This window comes from Anabrus simplex, chromosome 11 (assembly GCF_040414725.1).
Source record: "Anabrus simplex isolate iqAnaSimp1 chromosome 11, ASM4041472v1, whole genome shotgun sequence".
In the NCBI taxonomy this organism is placed as follows: Eukaryota; Metazoa; Arthropoda; class Insecta; order Orthoptera; family Tettigoniidae; genus Anabrus; species Anabrus simplex.
In genome coordinates this window covers 17,565,047-17,582,288 of record NC_090275.1, presented here as the reverse complement: position 1 = coordinate 17,582,288, position 17,242 = coordinate 17,565,047, and the positions used below count along the sequence as shown (strand labels likewise).

The window sequence follows — 17,242 nt, the reverse complement described above, 5'->3', positions numbered from 1 at the left end:
GTCGAACCTCGATGTGTCGAAACTCGATTACTCAAATTTTCAGTATCTCGAGGTAACTTCAATTTCCCGGCCATCTGTCCTATTCTTCACGTGTAATTATTTCTCGATTTCTCGAAGCAAACGTTTCCTCCCTTGATGCAAAAAATACTCTGTAACTTGAATTTTGTACAACATTGACCGTGCAATACAGCGTTTGTAGTTTGTGAGAATCAGTCAACAAGTAAAGAAAGGGTTACAGTGATGCCGGGTGCTAATATGACGAGAACAGAAAAACAAACTTCTAGTGATCGAACAAGCGGAGAAGCCTTGTTTTCGGGTGTGAATTCATTACCGGTCACATACGAAAGCAAGGCCGGAATTCGTGTATGACAAGCTCCGTTTACGAATCTTGGCTGCGTCCTTTACAACCTACATATAGAGTCAGTCGAATATACAACCTGTGACAATAAAATTCGGCGAATGAAGTTAGAACGGTCGATCCGGCAACACTGGCGACACACAACGCTACACCTGCGTAGCAGCAGGTTTTGACCACCTGCTCCAAACGTTGTTCAGTTGAACATCGTGTGTGTGACGTGTAAGACCTGTTTGACACAGTGCGTGTTTAGTGCGTTGGTTCTGAACTGCGAACAGGAACATGACCAAAAGATCAATGTACAGTTTTGGTTTAAGCTTGACACGACAGCGAAAGAAACGCATGCGATGCTGGTACGTGTTTATGATCATCAAGCACTGTCCTTGAAGTGTGTGTACGAGTGGTTCGCCCGTTTTCCAGGAAGCCGGGAAAGTGTTTCTGACAATCCCCGTAACGGAAATCCGGCGACCGCCGTCAGTGACGAAAACATTGAGAAGGTGAGGACATTAATCACGAACGATCGGCCATTAACTGTGCGCATGATAGCGGATGAACTGCAGATTAACTGTGCATCCGTGCGACAAATCGTTACCCAGAAGTTACGGAAGAGGAAAACGTGTTCTCGTCTTGTGCCGCATCACTTGACTGACGATCAGAAGCAGACACGTTCAGAGGTAACACAGTATTTTGTTGAAAGGGCGGATGCGACACCATATTTTTTGAACTGTATTGTCACTGAGGATTTAATTTAATTTCGTGTGGCTATTTCTAGCCGAGTGCAGCCCTTGTAAGGCAGACCCTCCGATGAGGGTGGGCGGCATCTGCCGTGTATAGGTAACTGCGTGTTATTGTGATGGAGGATAGTGTTATGTGTGGTGTGTGAGTTGCAGGAATGTTGGGGACAGCACAAACACCCAGCCCCCGGGCCATTGGAATTAACCAATGAAGGTTAAAATCCCCGACCAGGCCTGGAATCGAACGCGGGACCCCTCTGAACCGAAGACCAGTACGCTGACCATTCAGCCAACGAGTCGGACGTCACTGAGGATGAAACCTGGTGTTTCAGGTACGATCCTCAAACGCAACGGCAAAGCATGGAATGGCGTTCTCCGGGATCCCCTCGTCGGGAAAATGCTAGAGCCAAAAAATCACGCATCAAATTCGCTTCGAAAGGAAAGAGATGTGACGATATTCCTGACGTCCAACGAAACGTGACGAGGCTTTTGAACACCATCGCAAAGGAAGCCTTTTTTGCGAAGTTTCCAGGACATGTATCGCCCATCTCAGCAGTGCATAGGTATGGGAGGGGACTATTTCGAATGACAGTAAGGTCACTGACGTGCATTGTTCATCTATGTTGATAGTACAGGACTATTCACCGAACTTCCTTGTCACAGGTTGTAAATGGCAGTGTTTCTCGCAGCAATAAATGTTGTTGAAAACTATGTGGAAGGAAATAAGGTTAACAATAAAGGACAGAAGAGATTAACAATTTTTTTCTCCAAAGGTGTTAACGGAGGTATGTTTCTTGCTTCGCTACTGTATGTACTGTATACTATATTCTAAAAATTACCGAGCTCAATAGCTGCTGTCGCTTAAGTGTGGCCAGTATCCAGTAATCGGGAGATAGTGGGTTCGAATCCCACTGTCGGCAGCCCTGAAGATGGTTTTCCGTGGTTTCCCATTTTCATACCAGGCAAACGCCGGGGCTGTACCTTCCAATTCCTTGAATAAGAGTAATAATTAAAGCGATGCCGTAAAATATGAATATGTTATTATATTTTTAAATACTGTATTCAGTAAAAGCCCGTGGATACATATGATTCAATTATGCGCTATATATGCTCAAAAACGGTATTCTCTATATCTCGAAATGTCGATAACTCGAAATGAAATTTAGCTCTCGAGGTGATTCGAGATATCGAGGTTTCTACTTTGTAAGTTCAATCGCTCTGCTTGAAATGAGATGGCGTATGGCTTTTAGTGCCGGGAGTGTCCGTCTCGCCAGATGCAGATCTTTTGATTTGACCTGCGCGTCGTGATGAGGATGAAATGATGATGAAGAGGACACGTACACCTAGCCCTGTGCCAGTAAAATCAACCAATTATGGTTAAAATTCCCGACGCTGCCGGGAATCGAACCCGGGACCCCTGTGACCAGCACGCTAACCATTTAGCCATGGAGCCGGGGATCACTCTCCTTAGTTGAGCACAACGTTGTGATAAAACAAGTCAAGATCTAAACTCGTGATAACTAACTACGTCTATTCTTAAATTATGAATCTTTCTGTTTAAGAATACATTTCACTAACCCCTTAATGACGAGAAGATAATTATACAAAGTCGACAGAAGAGATTTACTTCCCTTAACAAGTTATTTTATATATATCATAAACTGAAGCTGCAAAGTGGCCATTGTTTCTCTCTGGAACAATAAAGCTTAAAATTAAGCATCGTGTCATTATAGAATTCTTTTTGTAGCAATTAAATGCGACACGTTTTATGTGGCATCGCATTAAAATAAATGTCGAGTGGGGGCGAAACTTTACACTGTTGTAAACTAGTCTGGGGATTTAAAAAAACAAAAATTCTGCATAGTTTCTCATCGTTTCCTGAGAGTGAGAGAGAAGCGGCTATTTATTAGAAACTGAAATGACTGCGAAGGCAATTTTTTGTAAGCCTCTTACATTACTTTAATGCGTGGTGGTGGCACTTCCCAGCGCAGCGTGCCCAGTACTGGGATACCATCGGATCGATTTCCGAGTTGGAGAAGACTTCCTCCCTAAAAGCTGACTACCAAGTGACATGGCTTCCTTCTCACTGCCTACCGTAAGTGGCGACTAAAAGGCCGGTCTTTTGGGGCAGTGGGCTGGCGAATACGGGCAGACTAGCTGAAGCTGGTATTTTTTCCACGTACTTCAATCAACCAACATTTATCTGCATTTAGGACAGTCGACCAGGTGTCAGATTCCCTATCTCTTGTTTTCCTAGCTTTTTCTTAATGACTGCGAAAAATTCGGAAATTTATTGAACATCTCCCTTGGTATAGTATTCCAATCCCTAACTCCCCTATCTATAAACGAATATTTTCCCCTATTTGTTCACTTGAATTTCAACTTTATCTTCATATTGCGATCTTTTCTACTTTTAAAAACACCACTCGAACTTATTCGCCTACTAATATCATTCCACTAATCTCTCCACTGACAGCTCGGAAGATACCACTTAGTTGTACAGGTCGTATCGCTTCTCCCAAGTCTTCCCAGCACATTCTTTGTAACATTTTTGTAACACTGCTCTTTTGCCAGAAATCACCCAAAAAATCGAGCTGCATTTCTCTGGATTTTTTTCAGTTCTTGGATCAATTAATACTGGTGAGGATCCCATACACTGGAATCATACTCTAGTTGGGGTCTTACCAGAGACTTATATGCCCACTCCTTTACGTCCTTATTACAACCCTAAACACCCTCATAACCATGTGCAGAGATCTGTACCCTTTATTTACAATCCCATTTATGTGATTACCCCAATGAAGCTCTCTCCTTATATTATCACTATCACTATCACTATCAGCCATATTCAATCGTTTTTACGATGTGGCCTCTTTAAGTCCGAAGCAAGGTGGGTTTTCATGAGGTCTCTCCATCTGGGACGGTCTTGAGCGATGTTCTGCCAATTGATCCCAGTAATCTTACGGATGTCTTTATCCCATCCGGTGGTCGTCCCCTAGGTCTCAGATGATCTTTCGGACTCCACTCAAGCACAAGCTTTGTCCACCTACCATCAGTTTTTCGAGCAACATGGCCTGCCCACTGCCATTTTAGGGTAAACACCCTTTCTAAAATGTCACTGACCTTTGTGACTGACCTGATGAAATCTGCTCTCTTTCTGTCTTTCTTGGTGAAGCCTAGCATGAACCGTTCCATAGCTCTTTGGGTTGTTCTGAGTTTTTGCTTATATTAACACCTAGGTAATTACAATGATCCCCAAAAGGAACTTTCTCCCCATCATTCGGGAGATAGTGGGTTCGAACCCCACTGTCGGCAGCCGTGAAGGTAGTATTTCGTGGTTTCCCAATTTCACACCAGGCAAATGCTTGGGTTGTATCTTAGTTAAGGCCACGGCCGCTTCCTTCCCACCCCTAGCCCTTGCTTGTCCAATCGTCGCCTTAAAATCTTTCTGTGTCAGTAAAAACAAACAAGATAGGAGCCTTTGACGTGTGGTGCTGGAAACGTTTGGAAAAAAAATAAGCTTTGTACAGTACGGTATATGACGAACACGGATGTGGTAGATCGAGTTAGTGAGGCATGACAGCTGTTCAACCAGATTCAAGGGAAGATGTCTTCGTGGGTAGGACAGATACCGGGACATAGCTGATTGATCGATGTCCTAGAGAGCAAAATATTTGGATAACCCTCGTAGAAGGCCAAGAAACATAATAAAGACGCTCTTCACCAGCTCATGTCTTAAGAACTACGGGGATGCTAACAGGAGAGCCCAAGATAGATGCTTATTTTTTTTTTACATTTGTCTTTACATCGCACCGACACAGATAGGTCTTATAGCGACGATTTGACAGGAAAGGGCTATGAGTGGGAAGGAAGTGGCCGTGGCCTTAATTAAGATACAGTCCTAGCATTTGCCTGGTGTGCAAATGGGAAACCATCTTCAAGCCTGCCGACAATGGGGTTCGAACCCACAATCAGCCAAATGCAAGCTCAGAGCTGTGCGCCCCTAACCGCACGGCCAACTAGCTCGGTCAAGATAGATCCACTTGGAGACGAGTTCGTACGGACAAAGCAGTATTTATACTGAATACACAGTGATGATGTTGCTTCATATTTTAGAGAAAAATCTTAATTTTCATCCAGTCCCTAATTCCACCCAACTCTCCTCTCTATGGGATAAATGCAGCAATACTTGGATAATGAATTCTGCTGATGCGACGAATTATAGCATAACATTGTGTTTATGATGTAAATCTGAGCACACATATCAAATATTAATGGAGCAATGTTGGTTAAAATCATTTACACTTCGTGGCTATAAATGAGAAATAATTGTGCTCTGAGAACAGAATTTGCTGATTCCAATAAATATTTCAATACTGTGTAAAATTATATGATACTTGTTTATTAAAGTCTGCTCTGATCTGACAGATAGAACAGTAATATCTACTACATTATGTATTTCTCGTATAGTTCCCTAGGGGTGGTTGTTGTTTTTAAGTGCCGATGACTAGGATTTAATAGCAGACTGTGCTGAAAGCCTGCTGTCTAGTATCTTGGAGCTTCCATATAAGTCCCCTTTGTCCCGTTTCTTAATACTGGGTAGGGGGTTATGTGAGATGAATTTACATGTCATTATTTTTACGGAGTGGCCCTGCATGTTTAGGCACTACTTCCAACACTCGGGAGGTGCGTGGGTTTGAACCCCATAGTCGGCTGTCCTGAGAATGGTTTTCTGTGGTTTCCTATTTTCACTTCCAGGCAAATACCGGGAGAGTTCTAGTCCACAGATCACAGCAGATTGTTTCCACCTCCTTACCCGGTTTCATTCACCATCAGTCGTTTCATCTTCAGTAGCTCCTCGACTGAGGTTGGCCAGATTCAAAACTGGCGGAAAGAAAAAGGAAAAATTGCCAACCCAAAAATCAGTTACAAAAACCTATAAATATAAATTAGAAGTTCTTTCACTTCGCACCAGGGTGCATGATCATAGTTTTTTGGCAGTGTCATCTATGGAAGAATGTCCAAACTTCTTGATGGGTGGCAAACGAAACAAGGAGAAATTCACCCAGTTTAGGAAACTGCACAATAACAAAATTACATAATATTTCGGCGGTGACTTCTTCTGATTAAAGTTCCAATTTCCAGTTGTAGTAGTTTCCACATTAGTTCGATAGAGGAGTTCATTAAGGCGCTAATTTTGAATGCGCGGCGTTGAGGTGTACCTTCCGGTACAATTATTATATATATATAATTCGCTGGGGCCATCAAGGACCACGTTAAGTCTTGTTGCATTTGACACTGAACTTGGCCTTCTTTAGAGCCCAAATTTCCCTCATTCTTTGTGAGTGGGCCTGCTTACGCTCCTCTGTCCAAGGGGCACCGTGTCTTCTCTTCGGTTGCTCGTCTCGGTTTAGCCCGTTCGTCAATATTTTCTTGCGGAAGAGATCTCTGTTAAGGGCGTATTCAGCTGAGATATGTAGCATTTGCAGGTCTTCTTTGGTATTTCTAAACCAGGGAATTGTGGTTTTGGGGTTTGAATCAAAATAGTGAAAGATTTCTTTAGTTAACTTTCTTCCGTCCATTCTTTTCAGATGACCGTAGAATCGTGCCCATCTTTTTCTGATTGTGTCGGTAATTTTCTTTATTTTGCTGCAGACTTCCTTGTAGGATCTCTTTTGATGGATTCCATTTCTGTACTTTGATCCCAAGATTCCTCTCACAATTTTGCGTTCTCTTTTCTCCATTTCTTGAAGGAGTCCTTTGTTGGCATTTAGAGACAGGGTTTCGGCTGCATATAGAACTACTGGCTTCAGAACTGTTTCATAGTGACGTATCTTGGTGTTTTGGGAAAGGCATTTTTTGTTGTAGATTGTGCGGGATGTTTGGTAGGCTATTTCCAGTTTGCGTACTCGCTCCTGAAGTGCTTCTTTGTCCAGTCCATTTTTGATGATTATCTCACCCACGTATTTGAATTTGTCTACTCGGGTGATGTCCCCGTATTTTGTATGGAGTTTTGGTGGAGCCTCTTTGATGTTAGTCATTACTTCTGTTTTCTCAAACGATATCTGCAAACCAGTTTGTTCGGCAATTTCCTTTAAAATTTCAACTTGAGCTCTAGCGATTTCTATGTCGTTTGAGAGAACAGCAATATCATCGGCAAATGCTAAGCAGTCTGTTGCGATCCCCTTGGATTTGGTTCCTATTCTCAATGGACTGTAGTTGGTTTCCTGTAATCTCACCCGCCAGGTTCTGATGATCTTTTCAAGAACGCAATTGAAGAGTATCGGGGATAGCCCATCACCTTGTCGGACTCCTGTTTTGATGACAAAGGAATGCGAGAGACATCCGTGGAACTTCACCTTGGATTTTGTATCGGTCAAGGTGGCTCTAATTAATGCCAGCAGTTTCAAATCAACTCCAAATTCATTTAAGATGTTTAGCAGGACTTCCCGGTCAATGGAGTCGTACGCTTTCTTAAAGTCCACAAAGACAGACACATACTGCTTGGACCTTAGTGTACAATATCAGATGATCGTTTTGAGATTTTGGATCTGTTCAGCTGTTGAGCGACCTTTTCTGAACCCTCCTTGGTATTCACCCATTTGATGTTCGACTTGTGCTTCCAAACGCTCCAGGATGGCAAGTGATAGAATTTTGTAAGTCACGGGTAGCAAAAATATTCTTCTGTAGTTGTTGATGTTCTTCATGCTGCCTTTTTTGTGTAATGGATGGATGAAAGCTATTTTCCAATCTTCGGGTAGGGTCTCCTTGTTCCAAATTTCTTCTATTTGCTTTTGCAAGATATCAAGTGATTCCTCTGGGGCATATTTCCATAGTTCTGCTACTACTGAGTCTTCCCCCGGCGCTTTGTTATTTTTGAGACAGGCAATGTGGCGCTTGATTTCATCTCTGTCGGGTGGTCTGGAATCTGGGTACCTGAGTAAGGGTTCCTTGGTCTCAATGGCGCTTTGCGGTTTAGAGCAGTTAAGTAAATTCTTGAAGTAATCTGCCAGAATGCTGCAATTTTCTTCATTTGACGTAGCCAGTGTGCCGTCCTTTCGCTCAAAGCATAGAGATGGTGGCTTATAGCCAGTGAGTTTGCGTTTGAAGGCTCTGTAGTACTCTCTGCTTTCATTCTTCCTAAAGTTTTGTTCTATCTTTTGAATGAGAGATTTTTCGTATTTATGTTTCTCAGTTCTGAACACCCTAGCTGCTTGGGCACGTTGGGTTTTGTAGGTTTCCCAATCATTTTCTGATTTCGTAGAGTAGTACTGTTTCGACGCATTGAGTCTTTCTTGGAGGACTGATTCGCAAGTACCATTCCACCAGGCCTGCTTTTTGCTTCTTTTGATTTCTGCAACGTCTTTGGCGGCCTCAACAAAGAGACTTTTGGCGTTGTTAAAGTCACAGTCATTTGGTCTAGCCTTCTCCTAGAACTCCTCGACCCTTTGCCGAAGTTTATCATTGTCGAAGCGTGTGATCTGTTTGGTTGTCTTCCTTGTGTTTGCGGGAATTGGTTTGAATTTGATAAGAGACGTATAATGATCTGAGGCCACATTGATGCCTTTCTTTACCTTGACATTCATAATCTCAGGGCTGTTTCTCCTGGAGATTGCAACATGATCAATTTAGAACTCTCCGAGAGCTTGGACGGGAGAACGCCAAGTCATTTGCTTTCTGGGTAGATGGCGAAAGTGGGTCGACATGACCTGCAGGTTGTGATTTTCGCAAATGGACACCAGTCTTTTGTCGTTGGGATTGGTTCTTTTGTGAGCAGGGTAATTTCCTATAACTTTCTTGTACTTCTGTTCACTACCTAGTTGGGCATTGAAGTCACCCAAAAGAAGCTTGACATGGTGTTTGGGGATTTTGTTTAATTTTTAATCCAGTAGGTCCCAGAAATTATCAACTTCGTCTGGATCAGACTTGTTCTTATCGTTTGTAGGAGCATGTGCGTTAACTAGGGCATAGGTTTTGTTCGCGCATTTAATTGTGAGTATAGACAATCTGTCATTCACAGGTTCGAAGTTTGCAACCGATTTAAGGATCTTGGTTCTAACAGCAAACGCGGTTACAAGCATCACAGCTCCATTGAGGATTCCTCTTTGCGCTTTGCTCTTGAAAAATCGGTAGCCTTCGGATCCAAAAATCTCTTCATCTGGGTACCTTGTTTCCTTGTAGGGCCATTATGGATATCTGATTTTCGTGAAGAGCTTTGGTGAGGGTTTTCAGCTGGCCAGTTTGTGTAAGTGATTATTATTATTATTATTATTATTATTATTATTATTATTATTATTAGAAGCACAAGTGAACATTCACTCTTTGTTAGCGCAGATCGGAGGAGAAATGGAAGCTACTTCACCCTTCAAAGAATGAATGTTTTAGCAAAAGGAAATGAGGAAATTTGAAGTACGTGAAATAGAAACTCTCTCTTTTTATAATTAACAAATACTTTGCAATTGGGAAAAATCCCGGTGGCAATGGTCACTTACAGTAGTGTAATAATAAGGTAAAGTTAAAACATAACTACCCAACAACGACAACAACAACAACAACAACAACAACAACAACAAAACAAAAGCCCAACGACAAAAGTACAATAAGCAATTCCATGGAAAGAAAATATTACGAGAAATATTACTAACATTCTTAATCCAGCATCATCATGTACAATTTTATACACAACATAAGTATTTCCAGTGCTTAACATTACGGCTTACAGTAGGGTGCTATAGGTTGAGCTTACTACTAGTTTAAGATTGCATTGATAATAAAGATAAAACATAATTACTCAACAACAACAAGAACAACAACATCAAATAGAATAACAAGCAAATCCATTGAAAGAAAATATTACAAGAAATACCACTAGTTTAACATTTAAAATCCAGTATCACCATACTTAAGTATTTCCTCCTGACCTCATAAACCCAGACCGTCGCGGTCGCAACAACACTCGAAGAAATGCTATACTGAACTAGCTTTGATTACAGTGTGGAAGTTAAATTTCGTTTACCGACTGTTGAATGAAATCTAAAATATTCTGAGCTAAGTGCCGTGTTAGAGCGCATTTTCCCCCATTAGATTATCTCCATGAGGAAAATACGCAGACTGCGTGTAGCTACCTGATAAGCCAGTAACAGGCATTCTGTTTATGCTCGGGAGAGAAAAGGCAGTCGGATGAGACAATTGGAGGGTACGGCCCTGTGGTCGCCAACCCTCTCTCCCAAGCTGAGATACGCTGAGGATTTTGCTTTAGTCACGACAGGCAGGGGACACCGTGAATGTATTCTTCCGCCCTCACTTACAGCGGGTCCGGATTGATGGCTAAATGGTTAGCGGTCTGGCCTTTGGTCCTGGGAACCCGGGTTCTATTCCCGTCAGGGTCGGGTATTTTAACCATTAGTTAATTCCAATTGGCACGGGGACTGGCGGCATGTGTAGTCTTCATCATTGGAACTCATCATAGGTAGGAGCTAATTCTCACAGACGCGCAGGTCGCCTAAAGGGTGTCAAACCGACCGAGTTGGCCGTGCGGTTATGGTCGCGTAGCTGTGAGCTTCAATTCGGAAGATAGTGGTTTGAAGCTCACTGCCCTGAAATTGTTTCCGTGAGTTCCCATTTTTACACCTGGCAAATGCTGGGGCTATACCTTTAACTAAGGCCACGGCTGCTTCCTTCCCACCTTTGGCCCTTTCCTATCCTATCGTCGCCAAAAGAACTATCTGTGACATTTCGACGAAAAGCAAATTGATTATATATATTATCTATAGGGAAGAGAAAATCGAAACCCTGAGATTTGCCGATGATATTGTATTTTATGTGAGACTGCAGAAGATCTAGAGTAAATGCTCAGTGGTATGGACATTGTCTTGGGTAAGGAGTAGAAGATGAAAATAAATAAGTCCAAAACAAAAGTAAAGGACTGCAGTTAAACGAAATCAGGTGATGTAGGTAATATTAGGTTAGGAAATGACGTCTTAAAGTAGGTAGACGAATATTCTTAGAATAACTAGCGATGGCAGAAGTAAGGAGGACATAAAATGCAAACTAGCACATGCAAGGAAGAGCTTTCTTAATTAAAAAACGAAATTTTCTCACTTTCAACCCTGATTTAGGAATTAGAAAGACGTTTTATAAGACTTTCGTCTGGACGTAACATTGTCTGGAAGTGAAACATTGTCTATAACTAGAAAGAAAGCGAATAGAAGCGTTTGAAATGTGGTGTTACAAAGAATGCTGAAGGTGAGATGGATAGATCCAATAACGAATGAAGGGATACTGAATCGAACTGGTGAGAGGAGATCGATTTGGTTAAATTTGACGAGCAAGAACTTATAGAGTGATAGGGCACATCTTGTTCAGTTGGTTTTTGAGGGAAGTGTAGGCGATAAAAACTGTAGGGGTAGACCGAGGTATGAGTAGGAGTCACGTTAACACAGGATAGGGTGTTATGGAGCGCTGCATCAGACCAGTCTGTGGACTGATGACTCAAACAACACCAATTGCGGCCAATAGGAAATATGATGATGATGATGATGATGACGAGTCTAGCACAAGTAAGTGGATGTAATGCCAGATTCAGCTAGCGATCCCCTGTTCGCCAACCCACGCTCTGAACACGAGGTCTCCTGGGGTTTTCTTTCATTCGTATATTACGACAGGTACCGTTTAATGTTGTATGTCGTATCCCCTGCCTGTCGTAAGAGGCGACTAAAAGTGACCCTAAGGGCTTTGAACTTGGACTATGTGTTGGCGACTACGGGGCTCTTAGCTGGGTCCTGGCATTGCTTCCACTTCTTGTGCCAAACTCCTCACTTTCATGTAGGCTATCCTATCCGACCTCCCCTGGTAAACTCTTGTTCTTTTTCGACCTCGACGGTATTAGATCATCGGAGACCTGGGGAGTCTTTCATTCACGCCCTTCGTGGCCCTTATCTGTCTTTGACCGATATCCTAAATTTTCGAAGCGTCGGGCCCCTTCCATTTTGCCCTCTGCCCAGTTGAACTTTCTCTTAAAACAATATTGCTGGACTGAATGGCTCAGACGGTTGAGACATTGGCGTTCTGACCCCAACTTGGCAGGTTCGATCCTGGCTCAGTCTGGGAGTATTTGAATAAGTAAAATGACTCCCATGCGGAGAAAAACTCTGTCACCTCGGTGCCTTGGATACCGCCAAAAGTAGATGCTGGGATGTAAAAACGGTAACATAATTATTATTTTAAACAATAATCACACCACCACCGCCTCACGCACAGGGGAATGCAGAATTAATGTACAGTATACAAAATCAACGGTAGAGGACAAGTCATTTATCTTCTCGGTTTCCAACCTGAGAGTCTCGGGTTCGAATCTCAACGACTTCACATGGGATGTATCGGCGTGTCATGACAAGAAGGGCAGCATAATGCTTTGGTTTTTAACCCGACCAAGGTTGAAACTGAATCTGGATTCTCTGCTGACCCCTCATAAATTTGGTAAGGTGACGTTAAAAAAGGAAACGGTAAGGAACATCGCAGAGTTAAATTCTGGAATTCAAATGAACGTCATAAATTTTAACACAGTTTTCCCCTGTACTTGAAAACGGGTTCGCCTTATTTTCTAGGACACAGAAGAAAGAACTAGACATATTTAACGATTTTTCTGTCTCCCCCAAATCTTGGCACATTTCCACTCATGGGGAACTTACACCACTCCGTAAAATGTTGGCAGTTCGATTGAGTATTAGATACACCCTTATTCCGATACATATCTACAGAGAGAAATGCTTTGTAACAAGAATATTATCAGAAAACATCCTCCTAATTCAAAAGTTAATGAATACTATTCTTAAATTCACTAATACATGTCGCTTTTACCCTGATTTATCATCCAGGGTTTTTCTCTTCTCATTATTATGTAGCGCGCTGCTTGCATAGGAGGGGTTATAGGCGCAGTGCGCCTGCGCGCCAGCACGCCAATGAGGAGGTGGGTTACATCTGACTGGAAGAGCCGCCATTCCCGCAGTTGTCAATTGACGGCGCTGGAAGCTGGTGTTCGCGGAGTGTCGTGTGTGTTTTGTTGCTAACTTAGCGGGTTTGTACTGAGAGAAACTTTCACACAAAAATGCTGGAACTCTCCAGAATATGGGCATTCTCTTGTTTTCTCCTGATATCAAGAGGAGTTTCCAGTTATGTCGAGGTAAGTCGGAAAGGAGATGAACCTGCTAGCTAGTAGTGGGGACGTTCTTTTTGTTCATACTGTTTTCGGCCCTGCTGCTGCCGTAAAGCAAGGCCAGTCATTGATTTTCTGGATAGCCCGTGCCTGTTTCTCTCTGTCTACAACTGCACGAAAGGCACTGAATCAGGTTAAAATAAGCATTTTAGATGCCGTTATTGAACCAGTTGGCCTATACACCATACTATTAATTGATGTGGTTGTGAACCGATAATATGCGTTATGAATGTCTTGTTTTGCACTTCGATAGAACACATGTGTGTATTATCTTTTTTATTATCGTCTGCTCTCGACCTAAACGTGCATAACATTGCTTTTTATTGATCTATAAATTTGCTTCGTGTATGAGTTTATTGACCTGCTGTCGAAATGCGGAGAGTCGTTTCTCACTTGTTCTCCATGCAGTGTCTGCTGGTAGACGAGAGGGCAGACGGAATAGAAGAAAAAAAAATGAGGGTATCGATGCGTTTCTGTCAATGTTTCAGTTGCCGGTATTATACTGCCGGTTCTTTTTTCTTTCTTGGCGGGGATAGGCAGCTTAGAATGCATGATAATTGCTGTTACATGAAATACAGCTCCCCCGCGTCATAATCTGCAGCAGTATTACGAGCAGGGGCGTACGCAGGATGTACCTAATGCTACCAATGACTTATTTTTTGTAACTCGTTCTTTTCATTCCCTTTCCTCGTCTGGTGTAACAGTTGCATCAAGCACTCGGTGATGTTCAACGAAAGGGGATGCTGAACTGAAGTACTTAACTTTTCTGTAGAGATAATTTCTTTAATCGTCTTATTAATGTGATCGTCAGTCTTTCTTTTCTAAGCATAGTATTCACGCATTGGACACGTGTAGTAAAAAAAAAAGCAGGGAAGCATTCTATTGTTTAAAAATATTGATATGTACCGGTCCGCCTCTGTGGTGAAGTGGTTAGTGTGATTAGCTGCCACCCTCGGAGGACCAGGTTCGATTCCCGGCTCTGTCACGAAATTTGAAAAGTGGTACGAGGGCTGGAACGGGGTCCATTCAGCCTCGGGAGGTCAACTGAGTAGAGGTGGGTTCGATTCCCACCTCAGCCATTCTGGAAGTCGTTTTCCGTGGTTCCCACTACTCCTCCAGGCAAATGCCGGGATGGTACCTAACTTAAGGCCACGGCCGCTTCCTTCCCTCTTCCTTGTATATCCCTTTCAACCTCCCGTCCCCCCCGCAAGGCCGCTGTTCAGCATAGCAGGTGAGGTACTGGTCATCCTCCCCAGTTGTATCCCCGACCCAGAGTCTGAAGCTCCAGGACACTGTCCTTGCGGCGGTAGAGGTGGGATCTCTCGCTGACTCCGAGGGTAAAACCAACCCTGGAGGGTAAGCAGATTAAGAAAGAAATAATTGTACCGACGAAAGCCTAGGTGATTACAATTTTTGTTTTAAGGTTAGAATAGCTCGACTGCAGATATACATTAGACCGGGTGAGTTGGCCGTGCGGTTAGGGTCGCGCAGCTGTGAGCTTGCATCCGCGAGGTAGTGGGTTGGAACCCCACTGTCGGCAGGCCTGAAGATGGTTTTCCAACGCAGATGGCGACGATCGGATAGGAAAGGGCTAGGAGTGGGACAGAACCGGCCGTGGCCTTAATTAAGGTACAGCACCAGAATTTGCCTGGAGAGAAAATTAATTAAGGCCACGGCCGGTTCTTTCCAACTCCTAGCCCTTTCGTATCCGATCGTCGCCATCTGCGTTGGTGCGACGTAAAACAGATTCTAAAAAAAGATATACATACGTTAGATTATTGATTTTCCGAATAATTGTCCCAAAACCAGCTCTCTTTTAATCTACTCTACTTGATGCCTTTCCTGTAGTTACTCTCCGGTCACCCTAGACTACCGAGATGTGATACTGGATTTTCAGTTTTCTCTTTACCTATTGTTCAAAGGAAGCGCTAATTTACAGTTCTCATAAAAAAGGAAAGTCATCTCCGTACAGGCCATGGAGGCCCTTGGAGGGGTGGATGGTAAAGGCTTCCACTATCCGTGACCTCGGCACTTGTTGGGGTAGAGTGGTTAGCTCTACGCCCGGCCGCCCTTGCCCCAAGGAATTACCCTGGTACTCATTTTTGCTGTAGGCTAAGTGAACCTCAGGGCCATATGCACCTCCAGAAGTGGAAATCTCATTTCTTAAATTTTACGACTTTTTGACGGGGATTCGAACCCACGTCCTTCCGGGCGAACCGAGCACGCCTTTACCGCCTCGGCCAGGCAGCCCCTCTTACAGTTCTCATACCAAAAAGTAACTCGCTATCACATCTGTCGTAGCCAAGATATCAATATTTTTATTTCAGGGCCCGTGATTTTGTAATGTGCGGTTTTTGGACCCGTTAATTCTTCTAAAATATGTAGTGTTTTCTAATGACGTTAGCAAGTTCTCAGAAATTAAAAGTTTCTGAATGAATGGAAAATATTGAAAGCAAACTGTTTTATGTGTGTGTCCAACCCATGTCCCGTTTTCCTACGGGTCGGATATGAAGCGAAGACGAGTCTTCGTAGCGAGTTTTTTTACGACCAGATGCCCTTTCTGACCTTGACCTCATCAGAGGAGTTAATGAGATGAAAATGAATGTCGTGATTTATGATAGTAAGAAGGGAGAGGGTGAAACCTAGCACCGGCACATAGCCGTCTCGGGGGGAATAGCACCAAATGGTCTGCTCAAGGCTTTACGTCACCATCCGACGGGCGAATCACCTTCAGTAGCGCCACATGCCCTCACTCCATAAGAACACTGCGGAGGCGTTTGGAATTCAATCCCGGCTTTTGGCACGCCATCTAGTGATTAGAAGTTGTATAGCACCACCTCCCGTACCCTGCCGGCCAACATTCTGATGGTGAGAATGTTTTCGACCAACGGGACTCGAACCGGCTATATAGACTAGACGCTTTAACGATCATAGCCGCCAGGCGGCTCCCCGAATAAATCGTCCAAAACTTCATTTACTGCACGCGGTGCTTGTAATTTCGAAACCAAATTGCTGCTTCTCACATTCAACCTGCACTGCCCTAAATTAGTCAGATGTGGTATACAGAATTTATATTTTCCTCTTCATCTATAGTCCGAAGCAATCGCTAATATATAGTTCGCAAAACGAAAAGTAACTTGGACACCTATCGTAGCCAAGCTACCAATCTTTTTTTTAACTTTTATTTTTAGATAGCTGCAGCCGTTGCGGCCAGTATCCAGTATTCGGGAGATCGTGGGTTCTAATTCCACTGTCGGCAGCCCTGAAGATGGTTTACCGTGGTTTCCCATTTTTTCACTAAGCAAATGCTGGGTCTGTAAGGCCTTGGCCGCTTTCTTTGCACTCTTGTCCCGTCGTCGCCATAAGACCAATTTGTGTCGGTGTGACGAAAAGCGTATTGTTAAGAAAAGTTTTTTGTGGCCGTGATTTTGTATTTTTTGTTTTACGAAGTCTTTCATTCTTGTAAAATATGTATCGTGTTTTCTAAAGCATCCGTTCACCCTCCAGTGTCGGGTTTTCCCGCGGACTCAGCGAGGGATCCCACCTCTACCGCCTGAAGGACAGTGAGACTTGGGTCGGGGAATACAAGGGCCAGTACCGCGCCCAGGCGGCCTCACCTGCTGTGCTGGGCCTTGTGGGGGAGGGAGGGAGATCGGAAGGGATAGACAAGGAAGAACGAAGGAAGCGGCCGTGGCGTTAAGTTAAGTCCCATCCCGGCATTTGCCTGAAGAAGTGGGAAACCACTTCGAGGATGAATGAGGTTGGATTTGAACCCGGGTTTCCGAGGGTGGCAGCTAATCACACTAATCACTTGACCATAGAGGTGGACTAAAACGTTGTCACAATTTTAAAGTTTCTGAATGCATGGGAAGTAATGGAAGCAAACGGTTGTATAATCTAGTTAAATTTCAGTGCACTATTACAAGGTTGTAAAACTGA

The 17,242-nt window shown here is 43.4% G+C and overlaps 1 protein-coding gene across 1 annotated transcript in view; it reads left to right on the top strand.

Moving 5' to 3' along the window:
- Window positions 1–13,113: 13,113 nt before the first annotated feature.
- Window positions 13,114–17,242, top strand: part of LOC136883432 (amyloid-beta precursor protein) — a 589,175-nt gene continuing 585,046 nt past the window's right edge. Inside the window, exon 1 of the mRNA XM_068229715.1 lies at window positions 13,114–13,270. Coding sequence (XP_068085816.1) covers window positions 13,196–13,270 — 75 coding nt within the window. The 5' untranslated portion in view covers window positions 13,114–13,195. The remainder of the gene's footprint in view (window positions 13,271–17,242) is intronic.